This window comes from Dendrobates tinctorius, unplaced genomic scaffold, assembly GCF_039654945.1.
Source record: "Dendrobates tinctorius isolate UK_male_01 unplaced genomic scaffold, ASM3965494v1 ptg000022l, whole genome shotgun sequence".
Classification (NCBI taxonomy): domain Eukaryota; kingdom Metazoa; phylum Chordata; class Amphibia; order Anura; family Dendrobatidae; genus Dendrobates; species Dendrobates tinctorius.
This window is the reverse complement of record NW_027361690.1, coordinates 101,390,387-101,417,189: the sequence shown is the minus strand read 5'-3', so window position 1 is coordinate 101,417,189 and position 26,803 is coordinate 101,390,387. Positions and strand designations below refer to the sequence as shown.

General features: G+C 44.6%; 1 protein-coding gene across 1 annotated transcript in view; it reads left to right on the top strand.

The window, feature by feature from the left end:
• ADGRA2 (adhesion G protein-coupled receptor A2) overlaps nucleotides 1–26,803 on the top strand; it is a 206,277-nt gene that overhangs the window by 78,503 nt on the left and 100,971 nt on the right. The window contains exon 2 of the mRNA XM_073569029.1: nucleotides 22,331–22,402. Coding sequence (XP_073425130.1) covers nucleotides 22,331–22,402 — 72 coding nt within the window. The remainder of the gene's footprint in view (nucleotides 1–22,330; nucleotides 22,403–26,803) is intronic.

Sequence of the window (26,803 nt, the reverse complement as noted above, 5' to 3'; positions counted from 1 at the left end):
GAAGGACCCAGCCAAGGCGTGGCTCCTTTCGGAAACCACCAATACCACCATATTAAGTGGCCCTTTATGTCAATATCCAGTTCTTTACGAGTTTACAGATATGACAAGGGAAATACCAAGGCCTTGTCATATCTGTAAACTCGTAAAGAACTGGATATTGACATAAAGGGCCACTTAATATGGTGGTAATGGTGGTTTCCGAAGGGAGCCACTCCTTGGCTGGGTCCTTCCCTGGAGGAAGATCTGGCTAGTCCCGTGTTTGAGACTCTTAAATGGGGCTCCACGGACTTTATTTGCATATTCGTATTTCGCAGGGAGCAATGCACCTAGGATTTCACTGATTGAGCGCCTTTGCCGGCTGCCGCAGTGTTTTCTTTGACTGGTCTCCTTGAGGTCAGTGATTGTTTCGTATACATGTGTAGATGTAGTCATGGTTAGAAGAAGCAGATAAAACAGCACTGGGATATCAGTTATTGGCTTTTGCAATGTTAATTTATCTTAATCCATTGAAGTGAGATAAATTTTGGAGAAAAGTTATCAAGATGGTGGGTTATTTGTATAATAAACTTTGGCTACATCTGTAACATCACACATATGGCAAAGTTATGGCATTAAAGGGTTTGTGCCAATTATTGAAGTTATGCCTTATCGTAGAGAGAGTGGATCATGTTCTGATCGCTGGAGGAAGTGAGGGCTGCAGCTGCTCGCTGTCTCCAAATTTCTTGATTTGTCTGGTGGAGAAGAAAGTGAAGCCACCACTGATTGCCCTCTGGGATCACATGACATAACAATGTCAAGCGATCTCCATGAGAGCCAGTGCTGACACTGCTGGAACAGCGCCGGCACCAGAAGAGATAGGTGTTACTATTTTACTGGGTGAAACAGGGATTCAGAAGGGGTTATCCGAATAATGGACAACTCTTTAAACGAAACATCACATGCCTCCTTACCCACTGTTGCAGGAAACCCGACTCTGGAAATAGGTGCACGTTCCCGATGTCTCTGTCCTGTGAATATAACAAAAGACTGGGGCTACACAGCGAATTTGCCTGCAACATAGGTTGCCCGGCCAAAGATCACTCCATGTCGCTGGTTTATCAGTCAAAGCCTTCTATAGAACTACTCACAAGGTAAGAAACCGCAACAAGCAAGTTACCAATAAGCCAACTGCTTCCGTAGTTCCCCGCAGGTTCCAATGCGACGGCGTTCACATGCATTAAGCTGCAACGTAGCAGAGACGGTGTCATGCCCAAAGTTCCCATATAGTCCCAGTCTTAGGGCTCGCTCACACTGATGTATATTCTGTCTTGCGAGAGAATTGGGATGGTTATGCTGATGACACTCAAAGAACACGAACAACTTAATTTCTCCATCGTCTCCATTGTCTATGTGCGCGTAAATCAGACTGCACTTGGAGGATGTTCCCCTCACACCCACAGACTTGAATGTGTGAGTGTGATGCGATTATCGGAGCTGAATTGGCTTGAGAATATAATCGCAGATCTGCACTGCCCCATAGTATAACCATTCGTTGGAGAGCACCCGGCCCTGCTATATGGCAGTGTGAGCGAGCCCTTAGCGTCTACGCTGGGAGCACCCCTATAACTCTCAATTAGGACAATGCGGATAGATAACCTGCAGTCCAGTGTAAAGCTCCAGAGAAGACATAACACCACTGTGAGTAGTAGCGCAGACTTGGCTCTGCTACTTCAGTTTATTTCTAGATTCCTCCTCCCGCTTCATCGTCCTGTTTGTGGCCCCTTATCTGGCTCTTACCGCCAGGATGCTGCAATGATGATGACCATTCCCCCCAAATCATCTCTCCTGGATGCTGGGACTTATGGCTTCGCACAGCGGCCTCGTGCTGGAATTCTGCTTATCTCCTCTGTCTGCAGCTGCTCAACACAAAGCAGATGTGCGCCGTTCTGCATACGGTTTTAATCCAGTCACAAGATGGCTGCTGAAGATCTCTTTTTATGAAGGAAACTAGGACAACCTTATGTCCTGCTGGGGTGGCGGCCAACCGTCAGCATGCTGGGGACAATTGTGGTTACACACTGAACTTTGGGGCATTGTGGTCTAGTGCGAGTGACACTTTTCTCTTAATTCGGTGCTTGTGCACACCGCGTACTGTTTATCACCCATCACTTCTGTCTCGGAGTTTGGTTCTCATTTACTCTTCATGTAACACTTCTTTTTTTTTTCTTCATTCGTCCGTGTTAGTTTATATGGATGGAATTGCCCATACACACAGTTTTTTGGTGTGCTTTCCTTATATACACTTTATGAACAAAAGTATTGGCACCCCTACAGATTACATCCACAGGAGATCTTCTGACCTGCCATTCCGAATCCTTAGGCATTGATGTGGAGTCGGTCCCTTCATGGATAGACCAGCTTCCACTCTTCTGAGAAGGCTTTCTATAAGATTTTGGAGGTTGCCTTTTGCATTTGCTTCCTATTCATCTAGAAGAGCATTTGTGAGGTCAGATATTGATGGTGGACGAGACGGCCTAGCTCGTAATCTCCATCCCAGCTTATCCCAGAGGTGTTCACTGGTTGTGGTCAGGGTTGTATGTGACTGGTGTGGTGTAGTGACCACTGTGTCCGCTAGGGGGTGCTGTGTGGGTGTCCCAGGAGAGAGGATGAGTGGCAGGATGCTGAATGATCGTTATGTATCCCAAGGTAGGTGGCCTTGGGATGGAAGCTTGAATATGTCTGTTGATCAGCAGAGGTACTGCCGAGCTTTCGTTACACTGTGTCAGGGAGAGCTTTCCAGGTAGCTGGTGAGACGGGCGGGCCAGCTACCTACAAACCCACCTAGGGGCGGTGTCTAGAACGCCATAGTAAAGTGTATGAATGCTTGAAGGACCTGTGATGAGGTCATAGCCATGTGATTCGGTGGGCATGGCTACAGACCATATAAGGTGGCCAGGATAGGTCACATGAGGGAATGCTTGGACCCGGTTGGTCCATTTTGGAATGTCTCGTCTGGAAGATGAGGCTGCTTTCCTGACAGCACGTGGACGCTATGTTTAATGGCTGCAAGTGTCTGACAGTTCCCAGGGAGAGGGAATGGACATGTGCAGTGTGGTGAAGCAACCATGAGGTAACCCTGATGGGGTGAGAACTGTGAGGCTTGAAAGCCTGCGCAATGGGCATTGTGTAGGGAAGGTGACCTGACGGACGGACTTGTCAGAATAGAGAAAGGAAGGTTTGCACAGTTTAGACAGGTGTCAGTTATTACGGTAGGGAAACAACTAGGAAAGTGTAGTGGACGTGCAGTACCTTGGGTTGACCATTAGAGGGCAGGGAGGAGTGTGAGCATAGGACTTGACATCAGCTTAGGGCTTAAGAAACCGTTGGTCATGAGGGGCGGAGTTAGGGGGAACCGGGAAAGATATAAATTTGACAGGAGGGTTCCAGAATGTTCCAGTCCCCAGGGGGAGCTCAAGTGACAGGAAGACTACGACAGTTTGTGCACTGTGAGAGAACCAAACCAGAGGGACTGAGGAGAGAGAAAGTCAGGGGGGTGGTCCTGACACAAAAGTACCGCAGTATAGACGAGGCACAGAGGTAAAGCATACCGTATTGAGAGAGACAACTGATCAGCAAAAGTACTGTTGGTTTACGGGCCTAAGGCGGCCACAGTGACGGATCTGACAGGAGCGAAGAGTGAAGAGGGGACGGTGTGTATATGTACGTCCCCGGTGTAAAGTACAGTGTGCGTGAAGCGGCCCTGGATACGGATGGCCGTGAAGGAGATATTGTGGTGTACTGTGAGGGCCGTCAGTCGGGCGGTGAGAGAATAAACTTGGACCTGTTGATCCCGAAACCTGCCTCATCTTGTGTCTATACGTCACTTTGCGGTATACAGAGGGACCACCCCCCAGTCCGGCCCACAACTCTACAATTGCATAACCTGTGTGAGTACAGGCTTAACAGAGTGGAGCTCTGTCATGGACGCTATGCTGTTGATATGAACTTTCTGTGGCTGTTTATGGTTTATGATGCCTGAATAAACCGCATGAACTGATGATGTTTTATGGAAAACCCGTGCTGGATCTGGTTATTTGGCTGCCTAGCGAGTATCCCCTGCCCGAATAATAAGCGCTACCTTACACTAGTCATGTTCTTCCATAATAGCGATGAGCGAATCTGCTGAGATTTGAATTCTGCAGTTGGCTTGAATTTGGCAGGAAAATTCACTTTGTATATGTGGATCCAATATTCCTTCTTAGTCTCTTGGTTCTCTCCAGACAACAAAGAAGAACAAACATACTGTAGGTTGGCTGTAAAAAAAAAATGGTACTCACCTCACCGCTCACGTGTCCCGCTGCCACATCTGCAGTCCACCATCCGCTTCTCTGCTCCATCTGTTCTTTTTTCCTCTTTCCTCTGGCGTACGACATCATATTTGGTCATCTTCACCCAATGCTGTGACTTCCAGCTCTTTGTAGGCCTTTGACATGATGACGTGCGTTGCCCGAGGACTAGTCACTGCTCTAGCTAGGCTTCGGGAGTTCATATCATGGCACATGTCATATGCCATCCAAGGCACTGATTAGCCCTCGGGCGATGGACAATGTAACACTGTGATGTACAAAGTGATGACATGATGAGCGTTGTGACGTCAGAGATCTACTTGGTGCCATAACCCCCAGCGCCGAGTAAAACTGCCGAAGAGGACAACATGAAGAAGAAGGAAAAAATAGACTGGGCAGAGCGGACCAGCGGACGATCGCCTACGGAAAGAAAGGTTACCAGCAAGTTGAGTATCAGATTTTTTAACGTTTTTCAAGGTCCTCTTCATTTACACAAAGCAAATCGTAGGAAATTCGGGTAGAATTTATTTTTGTGGTATTTGAGGTGAATTGAAATTTGGCTCCCAAAAATTTGCTCAACTTAATTCCACACCAAACTCCCTCAACCACACCTCTATGGAACTTTCTTTGTGCACAGTCATTTTGGAAGAGAAAAAGTCCTTCTCCAAACTGTTCTCTCAAAGTTGGAAGACACAATTTTCTAAAATGTCTTATAGGTTGAAGCTTTAAGAGGACTAAGGACCTAGTCCATTCCCTGAACAGCCCTAGAGCAATATTTCTCCTTCAAACTTTGCAGTTGACACAATGCTGTCAGGCAGTTAACGTTCTCCTGACATTTGCCAAACCTTAACTTGTCCATTAGACTGTCAGACAGAGTGTGATTCCTCACTCCACAGAACTCATTTCTACTAGACTAGAGTTAATCCGATTCTTGGTATTGTGCTTGGTGATGTAAGGCTTGCAAGCCTGAAGTTCCCAGGACACAGCTTTTTTGTCCTGATGTTAGTACCATTGAAGCTTTGCACTCTGAAGTTATGGAGTCAGCAGAGCATTGGTGAAATATGCACTGTGCTCCTCAGCAGCCAATGACTTTGCTCCATAACTTTATGTGATCTCCACTTTGTGGTTAAGTTCCTGTAGTTCCTAACACTTCCACTTCTCAATACTACCACTTGCAGATGATGGTGGAATATTTAGGGATGAAGAAATGGACTCTTGACCTGTCGTGTTACACTGATGACTTTGATGGTGGACGGTATAAAGTATTGTATTTGTTTCCCCCCCTGCCGCTTGCATGGAGGTATGGACCTACAGAATCAAAGATCACCATGTTGCGGTCCCTGGAATAGTCACTGATTGGCAGCAGTAATGGTGATGGAGTAGTAGCATAGTCAGAAACTAAGCCAGGGGTGGTCACTAGGAGTGCCATCAGGGTGCGAGCTGATGGGACATGAGACAAGAATGAAGATGTGTCAGGTATAATCACACACACAGCTCTGCCGTGAGATCAGGAGCGGCCATTACCCATCACACTGGTAACACTCCCTTTTATTTATAATAATCTCTGGAGGCAGATTGTCATGGAGAGCTATGTCCGGCCCATAGCCTGGAAGAGCTCATTTATATATAAGAGAAATATGGATTTCTCTGGAATCAGACATCGATTTGCAGACATGAAGGTGTCATTTTATTCATCTTCCTATGACCGGCGTTCCCATATAGACGGCTTAGGAGGGCTGATACTACTGAGAGATTCCCTTTGAGTATGATGTTGGTAGACATCAAGGTTCAATGTTGAAAAGGGCCCGGTTTAAAACTAAGTGTGGGCCATTCCAAAGGTGTTTACTCCATTTGCCCTTTTTAATCTATCCATAAATGTAGCATAAACTGAAAGAATAACAGACAGTAAAAGGTACAAAAAAAGAGAGGAAATTCTCCAGAAGAATGTATCACACCAGAGGCGTAATAGTGGGTGCAGGGAATGCAGTCACACACGGCTCTGGAGCCTTGGGGGGCGCAAAAGGTCCCTTTGGCCCATATGAGACGACCAATACTATCAAAGACGAGTTCTAGCCCCGATGTCAGCAGAGAGAAGCCGGCTTAGTCCAGAAGAGCAGCTGGTATGTGGATTTTTTTTATACCCTGAGATCCTCGAAAAGAGAAGGAAAATCTGAAAACTGTGCCTAAATATTGAGATTGTGCGAAGTTCAATGTGTTTATCTTGAGTAATACACCCCGAGGACATTATAGTTCAGTTACCGCTGTGGCCTGGCGCTAATGGACGGTCTGTTGACAACTGCACTAAGCAAGAGCTATTTATAACATATGGTGGTCCCTCCGAACCCCCCTAAGCACCGCTGTCTGCCCCCACTTGTCATGGGTTCCCATTGTTACTGACACAGAACATATGTCCCCTCTCCTCTCCACAACGCACATCTCTACTTTTTGGCTGATTCTTTTATTTACCTTTAAGGTACGGTAAGATAAATACACCATTTATAAAGCCCGTCCTGGCTATGGATGCAGACAGTAACCAGACCGTAGTTGTAGAGTTAATTCCTGCGCCATACAGTACATATATCTGGTGGTCAGTATACACTGTATATTATCTTTACTGCACTGCTGTAATGTTCATATACAGTATATGAATTATTGCTTTTGAACTTTTAGCTATTTACACAATAAAAACTGCCCAGAAGGGTTATAAAGGAATGGAAACAAAATTAACTAAGGAAACGGTCATTATAAATATATACCTGAATACTTTTCATTACCAAATCACAATTGTCTAGTGAGGTAATCACTATAAGATTAAAATGGCCATGGACTTGTTACACTAAGAGAAACTTGTCCTAGAATATTAGGAGAGGTGAGAATGTGCAGTAGTAACCTATGCCATGTACGGTCATTCAGATTGGGTGGACAGCAGTCTGAGCAGCCTCTTCTTACCTCAGCACCCCTGGCATCTCCAGTATTAGATCAGACAGGGTGAACAGCAGTGTCAGCAGTCTCTTCTTACCTCCGGTCTCCTGGTATCTCCAGTATTAGATCAGATAGACATGTTGGACAGCAGTGTGAGTAGCCTCTTACCTCACCACTCTTATTACTCCAGTATTAGATCAGATAGACAGTTTGAACAGCAGTGTGAGTAGCTTCTTCTTACCTCAGCACCCTGATAACTCCAGTATTAGATCAGATACACATGATAAACAACAGTGTGAGCGACCTCTTCTTACCTCAGCATGGCTGGTATCTCCAGTATTAGATCGGACAGGATGGACAACAGTGTGAGCAGCCTCTTCTTTCCTCAGCACTCATGGTATCTCCATTATTAGATAAGAAAGTCAGTGTGGACATCAGTGTGAGCAGCCTCTTCTTACCTCAAAATCCTGGTATCTCCAGTATTAGATCAGACAGGATGGACAATAGTGTGAGCAGATTCTTTCTTCAGCACTCATGGTATCTCCATTTTTTATATAAGAAAGTCAGCATGGACAGCAGTGTGAGCAGCCTCTTCATACCTCAAAATCCTGGTATATCCAGTATTAGATCAGGCAGACAGGATGGACAGCAGTGTGAGCTGACACTTCTTACCTCAGTACCCTGATTACTTCACTATTAGACCATACAGGTTGGACAGCAGTGTGAGCATCCTCTTCTTTCCTCAGCACTCATGGTATCTCCAGTATTAGATAAGAAAGTCGGTGTGGACATCAGTGTGAGCAACCTCTTTATACCTCAGCACCTTCGTATCTCCAGTGTTAGATCAGAATGACAGTGAGGACAGCAGTGTGTAAACTCTTCATACCTCAGCATCCCTGATATCTCCACTATTAGATCACATTGACAGAGTGGAAAGACGGTTGACAACAATGTGAGCAACCTCTCCTTACCTCATCACTCTAGTATTTCCAGTATTAGTTCAGACAGACAGGGTGGACAGCAGTTTGAGCAGCCTCTTCTTACACTTGCTATCTCTAGTATTAGATCAGAAAGACAGGGTGGACAGCAATATGAGTAGACTGTTCTTACCTAAGTACTCCTGGTATTTCCAGTAGGTGTCAGTATAACAAGACGGTGGCCACTTTTTGTAGTGATTACCTCTCTAGGCAAAACTATTGTGATTTTTCTAATTAAAAGTGTTTAGTAATTTATTCATAATGCCATTTCCTTTAGCAAGTTATTTTTCTGTTCCTAATGAATCCCTTTTGTGGAGTTTTCCATTTATAATTTTTTAAAATCCTATGGACTTGCTCTTGTTTATTATATCACAATGACTTTACTCCGATGCTGCTTCCACTGATTGATCACAGGCTGCAGCAGTGATGTCACAACTTCATCACTCATAACCACTGCAACCAATCACTGGGCTCAGCGGCTCTGCAAATGCTCGCCTGCAGCCATCGAATGCGCTGGCCTAAAGGACATTGAAAAAAGGACAATGTTTTTAATGCATTTTTTTCTGTTGTAATTTTTTTTAGCAGTTTTTGGTGCATTTTGTTTCTGAAAAAGTTTCTGACATGACAAGTCATGTGATTCTTAAGTAATGTAATATCAAGATTGCTCTTAGAGTCACATGATTTGTAATGTCAAACACAGCAAAAAAAAAATACACAATAAGGGCTTGTGACGATTACAGTCTGAGTGCTATTTGACAAAACATCAGATCGCACTCGGACCAGTGTTATGCTATGGGGCCGTGCACGTCAGATTTTTTTCCTCGGACCGAGCCAGTCCAGAGAAAAAATTGCAGCATGCACAAGTGTGATCCGATATTCAGATCACACTCGACCATGCAAGTCAATGAGTCCGTGGAAAACATCGGACTGCACTCGAATGACATCAGAATGCAGTCCGATTTCCACAGACTGACACAACGGAGAAGATGGAGATTTTTTTCTCCATATCCTGGAGAATCGTAGCACACTATGATCACACGCTGATCAAGCTCTGATCAATACGATTAGCATGATTGATCCGATTTTCTCGATGACAAAAAATACACTCTTCTGCATGAGATATTTTTTTTTTTAGGAGACAGTGGGGGTCAATAGTAGCAAAACTGCCTTAAAATTAACCCCTCTTGTACCGGACAGGCGGGCCCTCCATCCTGACCTGAATTTATGTCTAGACACAATCTGGAATCACTCCCGAGGCCGGCCTATGAGTCCGCTGTTTTAGGGGCCCACAATTTGCTCTCTTCATAAGCAGTGACAGAATCCGCCTTCCCGTGAGCGTATATATGAGTCGGTGAGCGGCGGTGTCACTTTAGATCTGTCAAGGTATTAATGCAGGACAGATCTGTGGAGGGCAGATGGAATTAATCTGCCGCGTGCTTTATACTTGTTTAATGCTCGCTATTATGTGAAGGCTGGGGCTCGCCTCCTAATAGTTATTAGAGAAGAAAGCCGGCAATGATGCAGAACTATATGATGTATTTCTAATAACATAATGGCTGCCATCTGCATTACACATGGCTGTTATGCTCCAAGGTAAAACTCAAGACTGGAGAGCGTGCAATTAGTCTCTGTCTGCACAGTGCTGAGGATGTGTCATGTCCTACATGTTGGGATCAGCTTTTATAGACTTTCAGACTAAAAGCAAATCCGTCATCAGGCCTTTGCTAGCCCATCTGAGAGCAGCATGATGTAGGGGAAGAGATCCTAATTCCAGCGATATGTCACTTACCGGGCTGCTTCCTGTCGTTTTGATAAAATCACTCTTTTATCTGCTGCAGATCTACCAGATCTCTAAAGGCAGAGCTGTGTATAACCCCACCCCACTGATTGGCAGATTTCTGTGTGCACTGTGCATAGGCAGAAAGCTGCCAATCAGAAGTGGGGGTGGGGCTGGAATACCTGGCAGCAGATTTAATGCTCCTCTTTTTTTTTAAAACACTGATTTGATTAAGAAAACTGCAGCAAGCAGCCCAGTAAGTTATACATCGCCAGAGTCAGAGTCTCTGCCTCTACTTTATGCAGCTCTCAGATTAGGTGGCAAAATATGGTGACGGGTTCCCTTAAACGTCCTCAATCAAAAGGCTTCAAGGAAAAAAAACTCATTAAAAACGCTTTAGGAAAAGAAAAATTCCACCAGAAACTCTCCCCCCAGAAAGAGCGATTTCAAAAGTGGTTTCTGTTTGATTTTTTTTTTTTACTTTTTGAAGGCCTCAAAAATCTCAATGTGAACACGGCTTTTTATCGTACATTAATGTGATCTGCACAGATCTCCGGTTGCCCCGCGGTCCTTGTGACAGGCGGGAAAGTATTTCGTTCCACGGGCTTAATAAAGTGTAAAGGTCACATATTAGTGGAAGGCAGCTGATTGGGGGTCAGGTCACACATTCCTCTAAAGAGTAATGGGAAGATTTGGGATCAGGGTATTCATTACGGACCACACTATCGGCCCAGCATTCTGTTATGTGACCGTGTCTTATCAGTCTCGTTATTCGAGGACTGTCTGTGCCATTAGGGGATGGTTGGGACGGTGCAGTGGTGATACTGTAAGGCTGTGTGCACACGCTACGGATTAGGTGCGGATTCATCCGCGCGGATTTTGGAAAATCCGCAGGTGAAACCGCAGGTCAAAATACCTGCGGTTTTACCTGCGGATTGCTCTGCGGTTTTGCCCTGCGGTTTTTCATCTCCTCAATGGAGGAGATGGCAAGCCGCAGCAGAATCCGCAGAAAGAATTGACATGTCAATTCTTTCTGCGGATTGAAAACCGCAGATAATCCGCGCGGAAAATTCCGCACCGTCTGCACTGCGGTTTTTGATTCCCATAGGGAATCATGGTACTGTACACCGCAGCAAAAACTGCAGCGGGTCCGCAGCGGCCAAAACCGCTGCAGAACCGCAGCAAAATCCGCAGCGTGTGCACACAGCCTAATTATACTCAGCTAGGCTAAGTTCACACGTGGCGTTTTTGTTGCGTTTTTTTTTTTTTTCTGCAACAAAACCTGCTAAAAAAAAGCACTTTTTTTTTTTGCTGCATTTTTTGCTGGGTTTAAGTCATGCGACATTTGTCTCTTGTGCATGATGGTCAAGTTTAGTGCCAAAAAAAAAAATCATACTCTACTTCATAAGGTTTTGGCACAAAAAACGCAGCCAAACCTGTCACCTGTCTTTTTCAGTGTTTTTTTTTTTTTTCCGCGTTTTCTCACCACCCATTACTTTCAATTGGGTGAAAAATGCTGGAAAACCGCTGAAAGGAGTGACATGCTGTATTCTGCAAAAACCAAACAAAGCACAAAATACTGAGGACAAAAAAACAAGCTGTGTGCATGAGATTTCTGAAATCTCGCAGGCTTTGCTGGTACTGTAAAACGCCGCTGAAAATTTGCATTAAAATCGCCATGTAAATGCCGCGGAATATGTTGGCGCTGCAAGATTATTATTTTTATTACTTATGACTAGTGATGAGCGAGTATACTTGTTGCTTGGGTTTTCCCGAGCGTGTTCGGGAGTCCTCCGAGTATTTTGGCGTGCTCGGAGATTTAGTTTTTGTCGACGCAGCTGCATGATTTGTGGCTACTTGATAGCGTGAATACATGTGAGGAATGCCTGTTTGTTAGGGAATCCCCACATGTACTCAGGCTGTCTAGCAGCCGCAAATCATGCAGCTGTGTCGACAAAATCTAAATATCCGAGCACATCCGAATACTCAGAGCACACCCGAGCATGCTCGGGGAAAACCCAAGCAACGAGTATACTCGCTCATCACTACTTATGAAGTGTGGACCTAAGAAAACTGCACAAAAAGAGTGTAACTCAGTAGACTTCTGATACGTGACTTGAGAACTCACCAGCGGAGCTCACAATCATATTTCCTTTTCTCATAGGATCATGTATGAATGACTTCTTCATAGATTGTGTATTCACAGAAGAGAGGGCCTTGTTTTCCCATCAGATTTAATCCAGAAGATTGCGGTGGGGAAGTGTATGTAAATGGTGGAATTTCTAATGACAGAATTCTAAGAACATCTTCTTTAACAAAGACCGGTCTGTTCCTTACAGCAAAATGGCTCAGAGTATAATTCTGTATTGAGGTGAAGTTTTAACTGAGGTTTTTTAGATGTGGTGACTCCCAGATATGTCAGCTTTGCCAAACGGGACTCCTAATGGGCTACTTTGGGAGTCATAAGGAAAGGTCCAGTAGGAAAATCATATTTCTAGCTATCTCCTGACCATACCAGGTAAATTTTGTTATCTGTCTCACTTGTATATTCCTGAAAATGCTCTCAGTTCCTGGTCATCATCGAGAAAAGGAAATTTAAAGATTTTCATTGTGACCAGATGAGGACAGGGGCTGTCCAGATGGGAACTAAGAACTTTGTGCCCAGGGTAACCGACCCGTGTCTTCCACCCCCACACTACACCACTAGATCTAGAACATACAAGAAAGATTATTTTTACTGGTGTTTATAGACCATGAATAGAATACAAGAACTATAGTGTAAACTGACATACGCAGTGCAGGAGATGGCGAGCATGGAAAGATGTAGTCAGAAGATCGCTTGAAAATGATTTCACCCCTTTTAGATGATTCATTAATTGACTCTGTAATAAGTCATTAATATAAATCATTCTGCAGCCTCGATGGTCACACCTTCATCATCTGCTTTCTTCACGTCTTCTCTTACCCAATGCAATAATCAGAAACGGTGCACCTGGATGAATTCATTCGTGATGACTTTTCATCCTCGTTGGCTGAACTCTTAGAACCGGTCCATCACTTCCACATGATCAATATCCAGATGTTTGGATGCTTTCTGGTTGCCCTGATTAACCCATCCTGCGTGGTCATCAGTCGCCACGTTGCCTTCTGCACTTGTCCTTCCAGACTAGGTTTAGAGGAGCCTACTTTCGGTCCGTCAGACTGAACACGGACCAATGTAAGACAATGGCACAATTCATACAAAGGCTTTTACAGGGACTTACTGTCAGTGTGAGCAAAATACAGCATGCACTAGTCAAGCCCGAGAGGAGACTCGCCCGCTAAAGTCAACGGGTGTGTAACAAAAATGGAGACCAAACACTATCCGCGTGTCATCTAAGTTTACCAAAAATATAATTGAATTTTTGGGTTAGTCATATCCACAACCTGAGTTGGGGCTAAAACTATCAGAGTCTCCTCTACCAAATAAACAAAACTAGTGCAAATTGTGATTTTTTTGGGGGGGAAAATTGCTTGTGTGCGCTAGATCATTGCTGTACATTGGCCAGGGTGCTGTCTATTGTGCACAGTCACCGAATATACAGGGGCTTCGCCGCTTCTCATAAAATTACAATATCATCAAAAAGTTAATTTATTTCAGTTCTTCAACACAAAAAGTAAAACTCACATATTATATAGAGTCATTACAGACAGGGTGATCTATTTCAAGTGTTTATTTCTGGTAATGTTGATGATTATGGCTTACAGCCAATGAAAACCCAAAAGTCATTATCTCAGTAAATTAGAATACTTTATAACATCGGCTTGAAAACATGGTTTTAAAATCCGAAATGTTGGCAGTCATTGACACACACCACAAGGAGGGTAAAGGCCCAGTCACACATAGCGATCTCGCTAGCAAGATCGCTGCTGAGTCACAAGTTTTGTGACACAACAGCGATCTCACCAGCGATATCACTGTGTGTGACGGGGATCAGCGACCGGCCCCCCTGCCGGTATCGCTGATCGCTCTTGGAAACCTCTGGACATTTCTTCCATCGCTGGTCTCCCACTGGCCAGCACGCATCGCTGCGTGTGACAGGCGGGAGACGAGCGATTAGCTGGTAACTAACGTACACATCGGGTATCCAAGGGACGCAAGTCCCTTGGATACCCGATGTGTACGTTAGTTACCAGCTCCCTGCACAGCACGCTTGTAACTAACGTACACAGTGACGCCGCACGCTCAGTGTCGCTGGTCCTGATCGCTGGTGAAGCTGCCTGACAGCTCACCAGCGATCCTGACACGTTGATATCGTTGTCGGGATCGCTGGTGAGTCGCTATGTGTGACTCCAGCTTAAGCCACAAAAGGTCATTGCTAAAGAAGTGGTAGAAAAAGGTGCACAAACAACCGGGATAACCGCAGCCTTGAAAGGATTGTTACGAAAAATTTGGGGAAGGTTCACAAGGAGTGGGCTGCCTGTTTTTTTTTTTTTCAGAGAACTAGATATAATGCAGATATTAGACACAATGAACTATTGCTGTAGGCAGTATCAGTCCTACCAAGGGTTAAATGAAGGAATGTGCCCAGGCCTCCAGCAGTCAGGGAGCCAACACATAAAGACAGAGTCTTGACCCCATTAGCTTGTGTCCCCATCCACAAGCACTAATTGCTCATTAAAAAAGCTTTAATGAACTTGTGCATGAATGGCCTGGGTTCTTGGACCTGCTGCTGGCTTCTGCCTCCTCTTTCTGCTCAAGGGGGATGTTTTGTTACAGGGGAACTGAAGTACCTGAGGAACAGCTGATCAGTAACAGAATGACCTCTCCGTAGAAGGTAAAGGGTTAACTGTTGGGTAATTTGCAGTCATCGGCGCTCCTTTATTCTTGAGATGACATTTCTTGAGCGATGGGCATGTGATGTTGGTTGCTTCTTGTGGGACATCACATCCGTCAACATTCGCTACCCTGGGACAGTGCATGGCAACTCTCCTAGAGCGTCAGGGAGGTCCCTTGTGAGTAGAGGAGACCTCTCCGACTCTCGGAAGAGTAGACAAATCTCCTGGACACCTCAGAAGCCTCCTGAATCTTGTCAGAAAGTAAAGTGATCTTCCCTGATGGTTTCTAATGTTTAGTGTCATAACCACATTTCGGGGGTGTAAAATGTGTATGATCTGTTAGAGGGGGGTGCACTGCTGTATGAAAAAGTTGCCAACTATGGATTAAAATTGGGCTGGAAAAGGGGGAGATCTTCTGAAGCTTAAAAAAGTAACATATGACCTAGCTGTGTGCTGGACATGGAAAGCGTTTGCAGGTTCTTCTAGAGTGGTCAGTGGCATCATACAGCAGCCACAGTCCCATGATTGCCTCACCACTGATGTTTTGGTAAATTCAGGATTCAGGATTGATTTGTTGGTAATTATGGAACAGATAAGGAAAATGGATCCAAACTGGAGGTACGGGAAAATGGAGAAGTTCCCTGTGGCAACTGCTTCCAATTTCTAAAGGGCCTCCGAAAAATGAGAGGTAGAATCTGATTGCATTATACTATGGGAAACAGCTCCAATTTTCCTTTGCACCAATTTTAAAGCACCACTCCAGCAGTGTTTTTTTCTACTTGTAGCGCTGGAGTGTGCCGCTCATGTAAGTTCCCTGCTCCTAGTCTTATACTTACCAGCTGCCATCTTCATGTGTTATCAGCGCCACTTCGGTCGGTTTTCTGTAAGCTGCGACCTGACGGATGGCTGCAGTGTTTTTTAGATGATCCAGAGGTCAGTTCTCAATGTAAGTCTATGAGAGCCAGAACGAGGTCACAACGAGGCTCATAAATTTACTCTGAGAACTTGTGACTGTCACCTCTGACTTCCGGCCAGTCAGACGTTGCGGTCACAAGATAGCGGTGTGGGGCCGGAGTAAGTATAATACTAACTTTTGGGAACTTATATTAGTGGTACCACTCCACAAAAAAAAGCTGAAGCTGAAGTGGTGCTTTAATACATCTCCCCAGATAGTACTGTTTCGTTTCTCATTTTCTTCTCCTGGCTGGCTGTGGGTGTGGGGTTGTCCTATTTAAAAACACCTGGTGGGAAAAAAAGGTGGTGTTTGTCAAAAGGCTGAAAAAAAATGTTTCAGAAAAAATACTTTTCCAAAATGCTTCAAAAACTCTTCAAAACTCTCTATGAAATAACAAACTCTTCCAAAAATTGCCCAAAGAAGGAGATTTTCCTGAAATGGTTTCTACTTGAAAACATCATAGTTTTTGACCACATACAAAAACTGTGCACTTGTGGTAGGGGGCCGGATTGGGGGGGTGGTGGTCCACTGCTTACCACGACAGGATGATGCAAAGATGAGACGGAGGCAGGATTCAGTTGTAACAGATCCGGGTTTATTTGCCGTCCTCCTGACAATCTTAGCCATGCACCGCAGTTCCTTTACAGGTCTCTGTTTCCAGGCCCGGGTACCTTTCACCTTTCCTTTAGTCATGATGATGTCCCTCGCGGATCTTTCGCTGGGGCTGTCCTGGACCAATCTACCGCCAGCGCTTCACCTGCCCGAGGTCGTCGTCCAGTCGGTACTCCCGGGGCCTCGTCTGTCCTGCGGTACCACCCCCCTGACTGTCTTCTCCTGTCAGTCCCCTGGTCGAGCACTTCACCGTTCTCCGTCTTCTGTCCTGAGTCTTCCTCTGCTGAGCTCCTCCCGGGACTAACCTAACCACTGGAACCCCAACCAGTCCTATTTATCCCCGATAGTATAATCCTTCTTAACTGGTCTCAAAAAGAGATTGGATGCAAACTCCATCCAGAGTGAGCCTGTTATGAGCATTTGGCTTTCTGAGCAAGTTGTTAGGGGCTGGTCTTAAATGTCTCAATTTGGGGTTTTAGAAGGGACCTGTCAAACTCTGGGCAGCGTAATTCAGAGCCTGAGCACATGATTGCAGTCAGGCCTAGCCTTTGAATCGCCCCAACATTTCAGAGAAAGTATACTTTAAAGATCGAGCTGTGGACCATAGCTAGAGATGAGACAAGCCCTTCTCTGACCTCCACAGGCTTCTCCAAGCTCCACTGCTGGTGATTGACGAGTCTCTTGAATAGCTAAAGACCTGTCAATCACTCACAACAGCGCTGGGAAGAGCCGGCCAGGGGCAGAGATAGACGTAGTTTCACCTTTCCCTACAGTCCCCAACTGGATCTTCAAAATATTTTTTTCTCTGAAATACCACAGCATTTCAAAGAAGGTCATTTCTGATTTCAGAAGCTGGCGATTATACAGAGTTGTGAGACTTTCTAGTCACTGCTCACCTCTGTGAGCCATTTTTTTACAAACAGGGTTGGACTGGCCCACCAGAGAACCGGAGAATCCCCCGGTGGGCCCTCACTTCTCCTTGAAGAGATACAATTGGGCTCTTGAGTGGGGAAGAAAGGTGGGTGGGCCCAATGTTCTTCAGTCTGACACTGTTTACAAATACTCTTTAAAAAGAGGTTCTGCAGCATCTGAGTGTGTCCAGGTGTACATACAGGCGGTTTCATCCTAATTTGTGTATCCATATAGGGGAATTTTGTTGTAATGCAGTAAATCATTGGTTTCCACTTGGAGGCTCCCCAGTCATGAGGACATGCTGGGAGTTATAGTTTTTACAAAAGCTGGAGAGTCCCCGTTTAGAGACCGCCACTGTTTTGGCAGATTGATCACTTCTCTACGCTTCTTGAAAAGGGAAGTCCCATGTCGATGGCCATACATGATCCTCTTCTTCGCCATACAATGCTATTTCCTTTCCGCTGTTATTGTAAGAGGTGGCTGCCCCCTGAATTCCATTTTCAGCTCCAGCTGAATTTTCTGGGACCCCTGACCCAGCATTGTGATTTTCTGTAATGACAGGAAGTGGGATAAGTGCTGGCACTTGTAAATCCCCACCTACACTGAGTGCGAGTTCCTGCAATAAAGGACCATTCAATGTCAGTTTGGGATCCAAAGTGAAGGGACAATTCTTCTCTTCCATAATAATCTCTCACCACCGACTAATTCTGGAGTAATGGCGGAGACATACAATACTGATAGTGCGGCCCATTTATTCTTAGTGCCAAGATGCCGTTTTAATAATAATAATAATAATAATAATAATAATAATTTTTATTTATGTAGCGCCAACATATTCCGCAGCACTTTACAATTAAGCGGGGACATGTACAGACAATAAATTCAATACAAGTTAAGACAATTCAAACAGTGACATTAGGAGTGAGGTCCCTGCTCGCAAGCTTACAATCTACAAGGAAATGGGGGGACACAGTAGGTGAGAAATGCTTGTTAATTCAGGTCTGGCAATTATAATAGGGATTTTCATATAAAGCTGCACATCAGCCCGTGTGTTTAAGTGCAATAGACAAGTATCAAGTGCAGTTATCGTGTGCATGAAGGGTGTGGAGACAGATGAATAGTAGGGTGCAGATTCAGAATAATATTTGGAAGGAGGGAACAGGGCAAAGTTAGCTTGCTGAGTAGTTGATGTGGTAGGCTTGTTTGAAGAGATGGGTTTTCAAAGCGCGCTTGAATAGGTCAGGGCTAGGTATCAGTCTGATCGTCTGGGGAAGTGCATTCCAGAGAGCTGGAGCAGCACGAGAGAAGTCTTGGAGACGGAGGTGCGAGGTTCGGATTACGGGGGATGTTAGTCTTAGGTCATTTGTAGAACGGAGGGCACGTGTAGGGCGATAGACAGAGACGAGAGAGGAGATATAAGGCGGTGCAGAACAGTGGAGAGCTTTGTGGGTGAGAGAGATGAGTTTATACTGGACCCTGTAGCGAATAGGTAGCCAGTGTAATGACTGGCACAAGATGGAGGCATCGGTGAAGCAGCTGGACAGAAATATGACCCTGGCTGCCGCATTCAAGATGGATTGGAGAGGAGAAAGTTTGGTAAGAGGGAGACCGATCAGAAGAGAGTTGCAGTAGTCCAGACGAGAATGAATAAGAGCGACAGTAAGAGTCTTAGCAGTTTCAAAGGTGAGAAAAGGTCGGATTCTGGAGATGTTTTTAAGATGCAGGTGACAAGAGCGACTGAGTGATCGGATGTACGGAGTAAAGGAAAGTTCAGTGTCGAATATGTCCCCTAGACAGCGGGCATGCTGCTTGGGAGTTATGATTGAACCCTCCAGGGTTATTTCGATGTTAGGTAGAGTGAGGTTAGTAGAGGGGAGAAACACAAGAAGTTCAGTTTTAGAGAGATTTAGTTTCAGATAGAGGGAGGACATGATGCTAGAGACAGCAGACAGACAATCCTTGGTATTTTGAATTAGGGTAGGGGTGATGTCAGGGGAAGAAGTGTATAATTGGGTGTCATCAGCATAGAGATGATACTGGAACCCAAATCTGCTGATTGTTTGTCCAATAGGGGCAGTGTATAAAGAGAAGAGGAGGGGGCCTAGGACTGAGCCCTGCGGGACCCCGATAGTAAGGGGACGAGAAGAGGAAGAGGAGCCGGAAAAAGATACAGTGAAGGAGCGGTCAGAGAGGTAGGAGGAGAACCAGGAGAGGGCTGTGTCCTTGAGGCCTATAGAACGGAGCATAGTGAGGAGGAGCTGGTGATCCACAGTGTCAAATGCGGCAGAGAGATCCAGGAGAATCAGCAGGGAGCAATGACCTTTCGATTTAGCTGTTATTAAATCATTAGAGACTTTAGTGAGGGCAGTTTCAGTAGAGTGTAAAGAGCGGAAACCAGATTGTAAGGGGTCGAGAAGAGAGTTATCCGAGAGACAGCGGATTAGACGGGAGTGGACCAGGCGTTCCAGGAGTTTAGAGATGAAGGGAAGATTAGAGACAGGTCTGTAGTTAGCTCAATTAGTAGTTAGCCGTTTTCAGCTCAATAGAAAGAATCAGGAAATTTAGGGTGCGGTTTGGGTGATCATTGACAAATATTTGCTCCTGTAGTCACATTATTCTGTTGCTCTGCAGAAATAATGTGGTATTACATGCCGGTTATTGAGATGGGTGGCCTAATATAACCGATCATCGGTGATCAAGTTTTTTTATAGTGACTCTCTATTTGGGCTAATAAGGGGGAGAGAAAACATGGTTCATTTCTTCCTAAAACAGCGCCACACCTCTTAACAGGTTGAATTTGGTATTGCAGCTCAGTGCTATTTATTCTACCTTTATATAACTGAGCAAACAAAACCTGCAAGAGATGTGGTGCTGGTTCTGAAAAGAAAAACAGCCATATTTTTCTAATCATGTAAGCCCCTTTAGGGGGGACTTTAAGCCATGTTGTTCACACATACTGCAGAAACACTGATGTTTTTCTGCTGTGTTTCTTTTTCTGTATGTTTTTCACACATGTCCCTACCAAAATGTGCAGTAACCATCTATTTTGTATTTTTTAATCTGTGTTTAAATGCATTTTTCCCATTTTTAAATGCAGACTTTTTGGTGCAGACTAGAGGCCGCATTTTGAATGCTACAGAAACGCTGTGATTCTGCACATGTAGATAAAGAGACCCTGAAGCCAGCGATGTATCACTTAGGTTACTTTGGTTGTGTCAGAACTGCTGTACCTGAGTTCTTAGATTTAGAATGAAGCAGGGCTGAGGAAGCTTACCCCGCCCACACCAGACTCTGTGTGGGCGGGGACAGTGAGCTGCTTATCATAGGAGGGGGCGTTGCTGGATTAGTCCAGCAATGTTAATCCCTTAGTGATAAATCTTTCACAGTTAGTCAACAACAGCACACACTTTGATAAGTGACACATCCCTGAATTCTGTGTATCAGGCCTGATCTTCTGCTATCTTCAGATTAATAGCAAAAACCTGCTGACAGATTCCCTTCAAGGACAAAACCATGGTCATGCATGACAAGTGAGAAAGAAATCATCCTACTGTCCTGGAAGAGAATGGAGTCAATTATTTATACGCTAATGTGAGCGAACCCTAAAGAAAATGCTGAAATAGCGACTCCCATTCACAGTGCTGCTACTAGAAATGCCCCTTGTGGTTGTTGGAATAGTAATCTTACAAAACCTGTATTTTTCAGACGTGCACGGTGTCGGTCTGGGGTGCCAAGGACCCACCTGTAGCCAACTCCAGGGCCCCACTTTTCAGCTGCATGCAAATATGCTTGGTAAATGAATGAGATGTTGCCATTGTCTGAACATAGGGATTCAAGTGTATAGTTCCAAGTACTGCTCATATAAGAGTGTGTTGGATTACTCCTGCACAGCGGCCCACCGGAGGATTCTCCTGCTCTCCTGTGGGCCAGTCCAAGCCCAGAATGAATGTTTGAGCTGCAGTTATTGGAGCTATACGGTCCTCTTATTGTGAAAGCATGGCACCATTGTATCAGGGAGACGCTATGTCTGCAGTGCCCTAGTATATAATTAAAGTCTCTGTAACGTTGCAGCTATTCTACATTTGGGTAAATATGTTGCATTGTTGAAAATAGTAAAAAAAAAAAACCTGTAATATGATTCTATAATATGAATGGAAATGAGGCGCCGGTGTGGGAATTACATACAGACGTGTGCTGGTCCTGAGCTATGTGTGACTCGTGGGGTGGTGACGTTGCGTGTTCCTTATGTCTCGTGAACCACATGTGGCTGTTGGCCGCGCAGACCCCGTCACCGTCCAGTCCTTTGTACTGTAGCTAAGAGTCACGAGCCAAACACTCAGTGCTCCGGTCGTGAGCCAGGGCGGCACGTTCTCCATACATGAAGGCTGCATCTAGCGTTATATGTTCTATATATCTAGACATATATCTAGACATAGATTATTATCAATTATTATCTAAACTAGGTCTAAAATGACTTGTCACCGAGGACAAAGTGGACACAAGTCCACCTGGAAACCTGATCTCTCAGAGGAAACCCCAGCAAACAGAGAGAACATAAGAGTGTCCGGCAGATGTTATCCTCATTAGGGTTTGAGCCCAGGATACCGGCATTGTGAAGCAACTGTGCTAACCACTGAGCCACCAAAATCAGTCTTTTATTGCAAGGTTGACACATTAGGTTGAGTAGTCAGGACTGTAATTGGTACTTGGTGACCTCCTGTGACTTAAGTTGGACTCCTATATACAAAAAAAAATGGTCTGATATTCTATTTATCTAAGAAAACGTCTCATGTCCAGTGATTTATGCATAAAAAAATGAAATGCCACCTACATTCATATTATTATTATAAAAAAATAAAAGTATGGGATGCGGATCACCAGCCTAGAGCACATTATAGATGTGTAGCTCTAGAGAACATATTTGGCAATAATAGCCTGCGCCTAAACCCTGGGCTTTAACGTCATACTAAGACTTATTAATAATCACTCTGTATATTAAGTTAATCGTTTTTCTTTCTTTATGTTCTCACAGGATCCTCAGCAATAATAAGATCATCATATTGAGGAATGGCTCGTTTTATGGACTTCTGGACCTGGAGAGGCTGTAAGTGCAGTAACCTTAAAATCTCATAAATGCCATTTAGGGTGAGCAAGTCATGAATCAGAGGGGCACAGATTTTCCTCGCAGTAGTGAATTTGGACTTGGTATACACAGATGTGGATAAGTATTCTTGTCCAAACAGCTTAATATTATGTTAGAAGGGTTGAAGATGTGTTGGAGAGGTATAGAAATTGCGTAAGTAATAGTGATACGTGTACAGTGAAACCATTACAAGGGGCCACCTCTTTGGGAAGACCACCTCCTTTTCCAGAACACATTTCCAATATGTGTGATATGCATCTTGTCCATTTTCTTAGAGAAGATCACCCCCGGAAGACCACTTTTCAGTGCAATGTTGGGTGGTCAGCTGGATAAATTGTATACTATATTTTTTTTTATTTTGCGAACTGCGTTGTTTCAGTTAATAGTCGGCGGCACGGTGATGAGTTGTGCCTACTGACCATATATGCACGGCTCGATCCAAGAGATGGACAGATAGATATAGGGACAACAGATAGATGAATAGATACAGTGGCATGTAAAAGTTTTAAAAGTTTGTGCACCACTGGTCAAAATTACTGTTATTATGAACAGTTAAGCAAGTTGAAGATGAAATGATCTCTAAAAGGCCTAGAATTAAAGATGACACGTTTGTTTTGTATTTTGGGCAAAATATATGTACTGTATTTTTCGGATTATAAGACGCACTTTTTTCCCCCAAAATTTGAAGGGAAAATGGGGGTGCGTCTTATATAAGGCCGGGATCACATCTCAATACCCGGCACTGCCGCCAGCACTCGGAACCGGAGTGTGCGGCTGCATAGAAATACATGCAGCTGATTGCTCCTGTCCGAGTGCTGGTTGCAGTTCCGGGAATTGAGATGTGAGATGCGTGCGAGTCTCTTGCAAGTCTGACCTCGGCCTAATGCGGATATACCTTACCGGCCACGGTGGAGCAGGGTCCCAGGGTCACTGCTGAAGGAGGCAAAAGTTGCTGCAGGCTGGGATGAGTGGGTGTTCCAATCCGCGCCGCTGCAGGTGAAAATGGGGGGAGACTCTGCCGGCATTTTGTGAAAGCCTGGAGCCCCCACATATTTATTACTGTGATGCAGTGGCCTCCGGGAAAATGGCCGCAGGGGGTGGCGACTGCTCAGATTGAGAGCTTGGCCACCCGAGGTCTCATTGCAGAGATCTCAATCTGAGCATGCGCCGCCCCCCGGCGACCATTTTCCCTTAGGCCACTGCATTGCAGTAATGGATGTGCGGGGGGCTCCAGGCTTTCACAAAATGCTGGCGGAGCCCCCACACCACAAAGCACCGCAGCCATTTTCACCTGCAGCGGAACACCCCCTCATCCCAGCCTGTGGCTTGCAGCAACGCGCCACACTTGCCTCCTCCAACAGCGACCCTGGGACCCCGCTTCACCGCAGCCACCACCCCGGTAAGCAATAAGACGGATGCATTATAAGAGGTAGTACCATTTTATTAAAAACAGTTTTTTTTCCTATTTTTCGCCTCAAAATTTGGGGTGCGTCTTATAATCCGCAAAATACGAGATATATATATATATATATATATATATATATATATATATATATATATATATATATATATATATATATATATATTATATAATTTTTTTTTTTTTCTTTCATTTTTTACATTTTAAAAATTACAAAAAGGAAAGTGGGCCAATGCAAAAGTTTGGACACCCTTGGAGATTTGTGTGCTCAGATAACTTTGACCAAGGTTTCAGACCTTAATTAGCCGGTTAGGGTTATTGCTTGTTCACTATCATCGTTAGGTGATCGGGTGATGTAAATTTCTCAACTATATAAAAACCCAGCATCCTCTAACCTTGTTCCAATAAGCAGCAGCTATAGGTTCTTCTTAGCAGCTGTTTATCACTCTGAAAATGAAAATGGTGGATGACCACAAAGCAGGAGAAGGCTATAAGAAGATAGCAGAGTGTTTTCAAGTTGCCCTTTCCTCAGGGTGAATTGTAATTAAGAAATGCCAGTTAACAGGAACAGTGGAGGTCAAGATAAGGTCTGGAAGACCATGCAAAATTTTAGTGAGAGCTGCTCGAAGGATTGCTAGAGTGACAAATCAAAATCCTTGAGTGACTGCAAAAGACCTTTAGAAAGGTTTAGCAGACTCTTGAGCTGTTCTACTGTTTAGAGACACTGGCACAAATATGGCCTTCATGGGAGAATAATCTGAAGAAAACTTCTCCTGAATCCTCACCACAAAATTCAGTGTCAGAAGTTAAAAAAGGACATCTAAACAAACCTCATGCATTTTGGAAACTGTCAGAGACCACACTACACTCGCTCACAGAGCCAGTGCGCGTGTCCTGAGTACAGAAACAGTGCTAAAAGATACCTGTGGAGCAGGGCAGCAGAGGTGACAATGCGTGCTTCAAACTATTGGTGTCAGGGTCCAGTCAGCGCCAGAAAGTAAAGATGCCCAGGACCTGCAGACACAGAAGTTAGCTCGCTGGCACAGGACCTATGGTCAGGTGACTGCAAGGGGGCGGGGCTTAGCGTCCTGCTTTCAGATATGACAGGACACCATACAACAGAGTCAGGCAAAACGGAGGTCACAACAGTACAGGCAAACGAGGCACAGGAGGGACAAACAGACGGGTAGTCAGACAAAGCCAAAGGTCATACACAAGATGGCGACGTGGTACCAAGGGGACGAGCAGAGAGAAGTCGGGTCACAAGCAGAGAGTCATACACGAGAGGTAGCGCAGTACAAGAGGGGCAGGCAGAACTCGTAACAGGGACAGAACCGGATCAAAACCAAACAAGCAAGCAAGATATCAGGCACAAGGCACACGTACGCACAAGGTCAACTTATTCAGCCGAGGGCAAGAGTATAACTGACACCGGACCTAGGTCCAGTGAGCATTAAATAGCCGCCCTCTGCCAGAAAGAGGCGGAACAATTAACCCCCAGTCTGATCAGGACGGGCCAAAGCGAAACCCCATCCTGGATCATGACAGAAACAAGTCATAGGGACTGAGTAAAATAGAACTCTTTGTCCACAATGATCAAAGGTATGTGTTGAGAAAAAAGGGCACAGAATTTCAGGAAAAAAACATCTCACCAACCATTAGGTATGGATGTGGATCAGTCATGCTTTGGGGGTGTCTTGCAGCCAGTAGCACGGAGAACATTTCACAGGTAGAGTTAAAAATGGATTCAATGAAATTTCAACAAATTCTTGATGAAAACATAACACCATCTGTAAAGAAGCTGAAGTGGAAAAGAGGATGGCTTCTACAAGTGGAGAATGATCCTAAACACAAATCAAAATCCACAATAGACTACCTCAAAAGATGCAAGCTGAAGGTTTTACAATGGCCCTCACAGCCCCTGATCTGAACATCATTGAAAATCTGTGGCTAGACCTCAAAATACCAGTGCACGCAAGATGACCCAGGAATCTCACAGAACTGGAAGACTTTTCCAAGGAAGAATGAATGAAAATCCCTCAAACAAGAAATGAAAGACTCTTGGCTGGCTACAAAAAGCTGTGATACTTTCAAAAGGGGGTGTTCCTAGGTACTAACCATGCAGGTTGCCCAAACTTTTGCATCATCCATTTTCCTTTTTTGTAATTTTTAAAATGTATAATCTGAAAATATACTTTACATATATTTTTTTTGTCTCAAATGCAAAGGAAATTTGTCATATTTAACTTTAGGCCTGTTGGAGATCAATTCATCTTCAAATTGCTTAAAGAGGTGGTCCCCTACATTGTATAATGCCCCCATCAATTTCCACTTTTTAGCTAAGTATATTTGTAAATCCCTTCTGCTGCCATAATGTACCTGTGAGCCACGCTATCGATGCCCGCTCATTTCCGCATCACTTGACCCCGGCTGCAGCCGCTGCTGACATCCATGACGTCAACTTCTGGATTTCCTTGATTCGCCCAATGAATTTCAGGCCCATTTGTCTCCCACACTGAGCCTTTCTAGATAGATACATAAGTAGAGAAATAGATAGATAGACTGAAAGATATAGATTTTTAATCAGCAACTCTTCTGATTAATAAGTGCGACTCCAAAAATAGTGATAGTTAAATAGATAGACTGTATGATAGATAGATGTGGGTGTAATGCCTTCCGAATAAATACCCAGTTGCAAGATATCGAAGAAAAGAAAAAAGGCAGCACTCCAATATCTGAAAAAAAGTCATGGGTTTTCGTTAGCCCATGTGGAGTGGTGACGTTTCGGTTGTAAAGAACTTTTATCAAGCTTGGCTTGGAGTACTGCGCTGCCCTTTACTTTTCTTCTATGTCTCACAACTAGACTGATATCAGTTGGTTATATGGGTGAAGACATTGATAGTTGTGGATGGTGAAGAAAGTTGTGTAGCTCCTGAAACCTC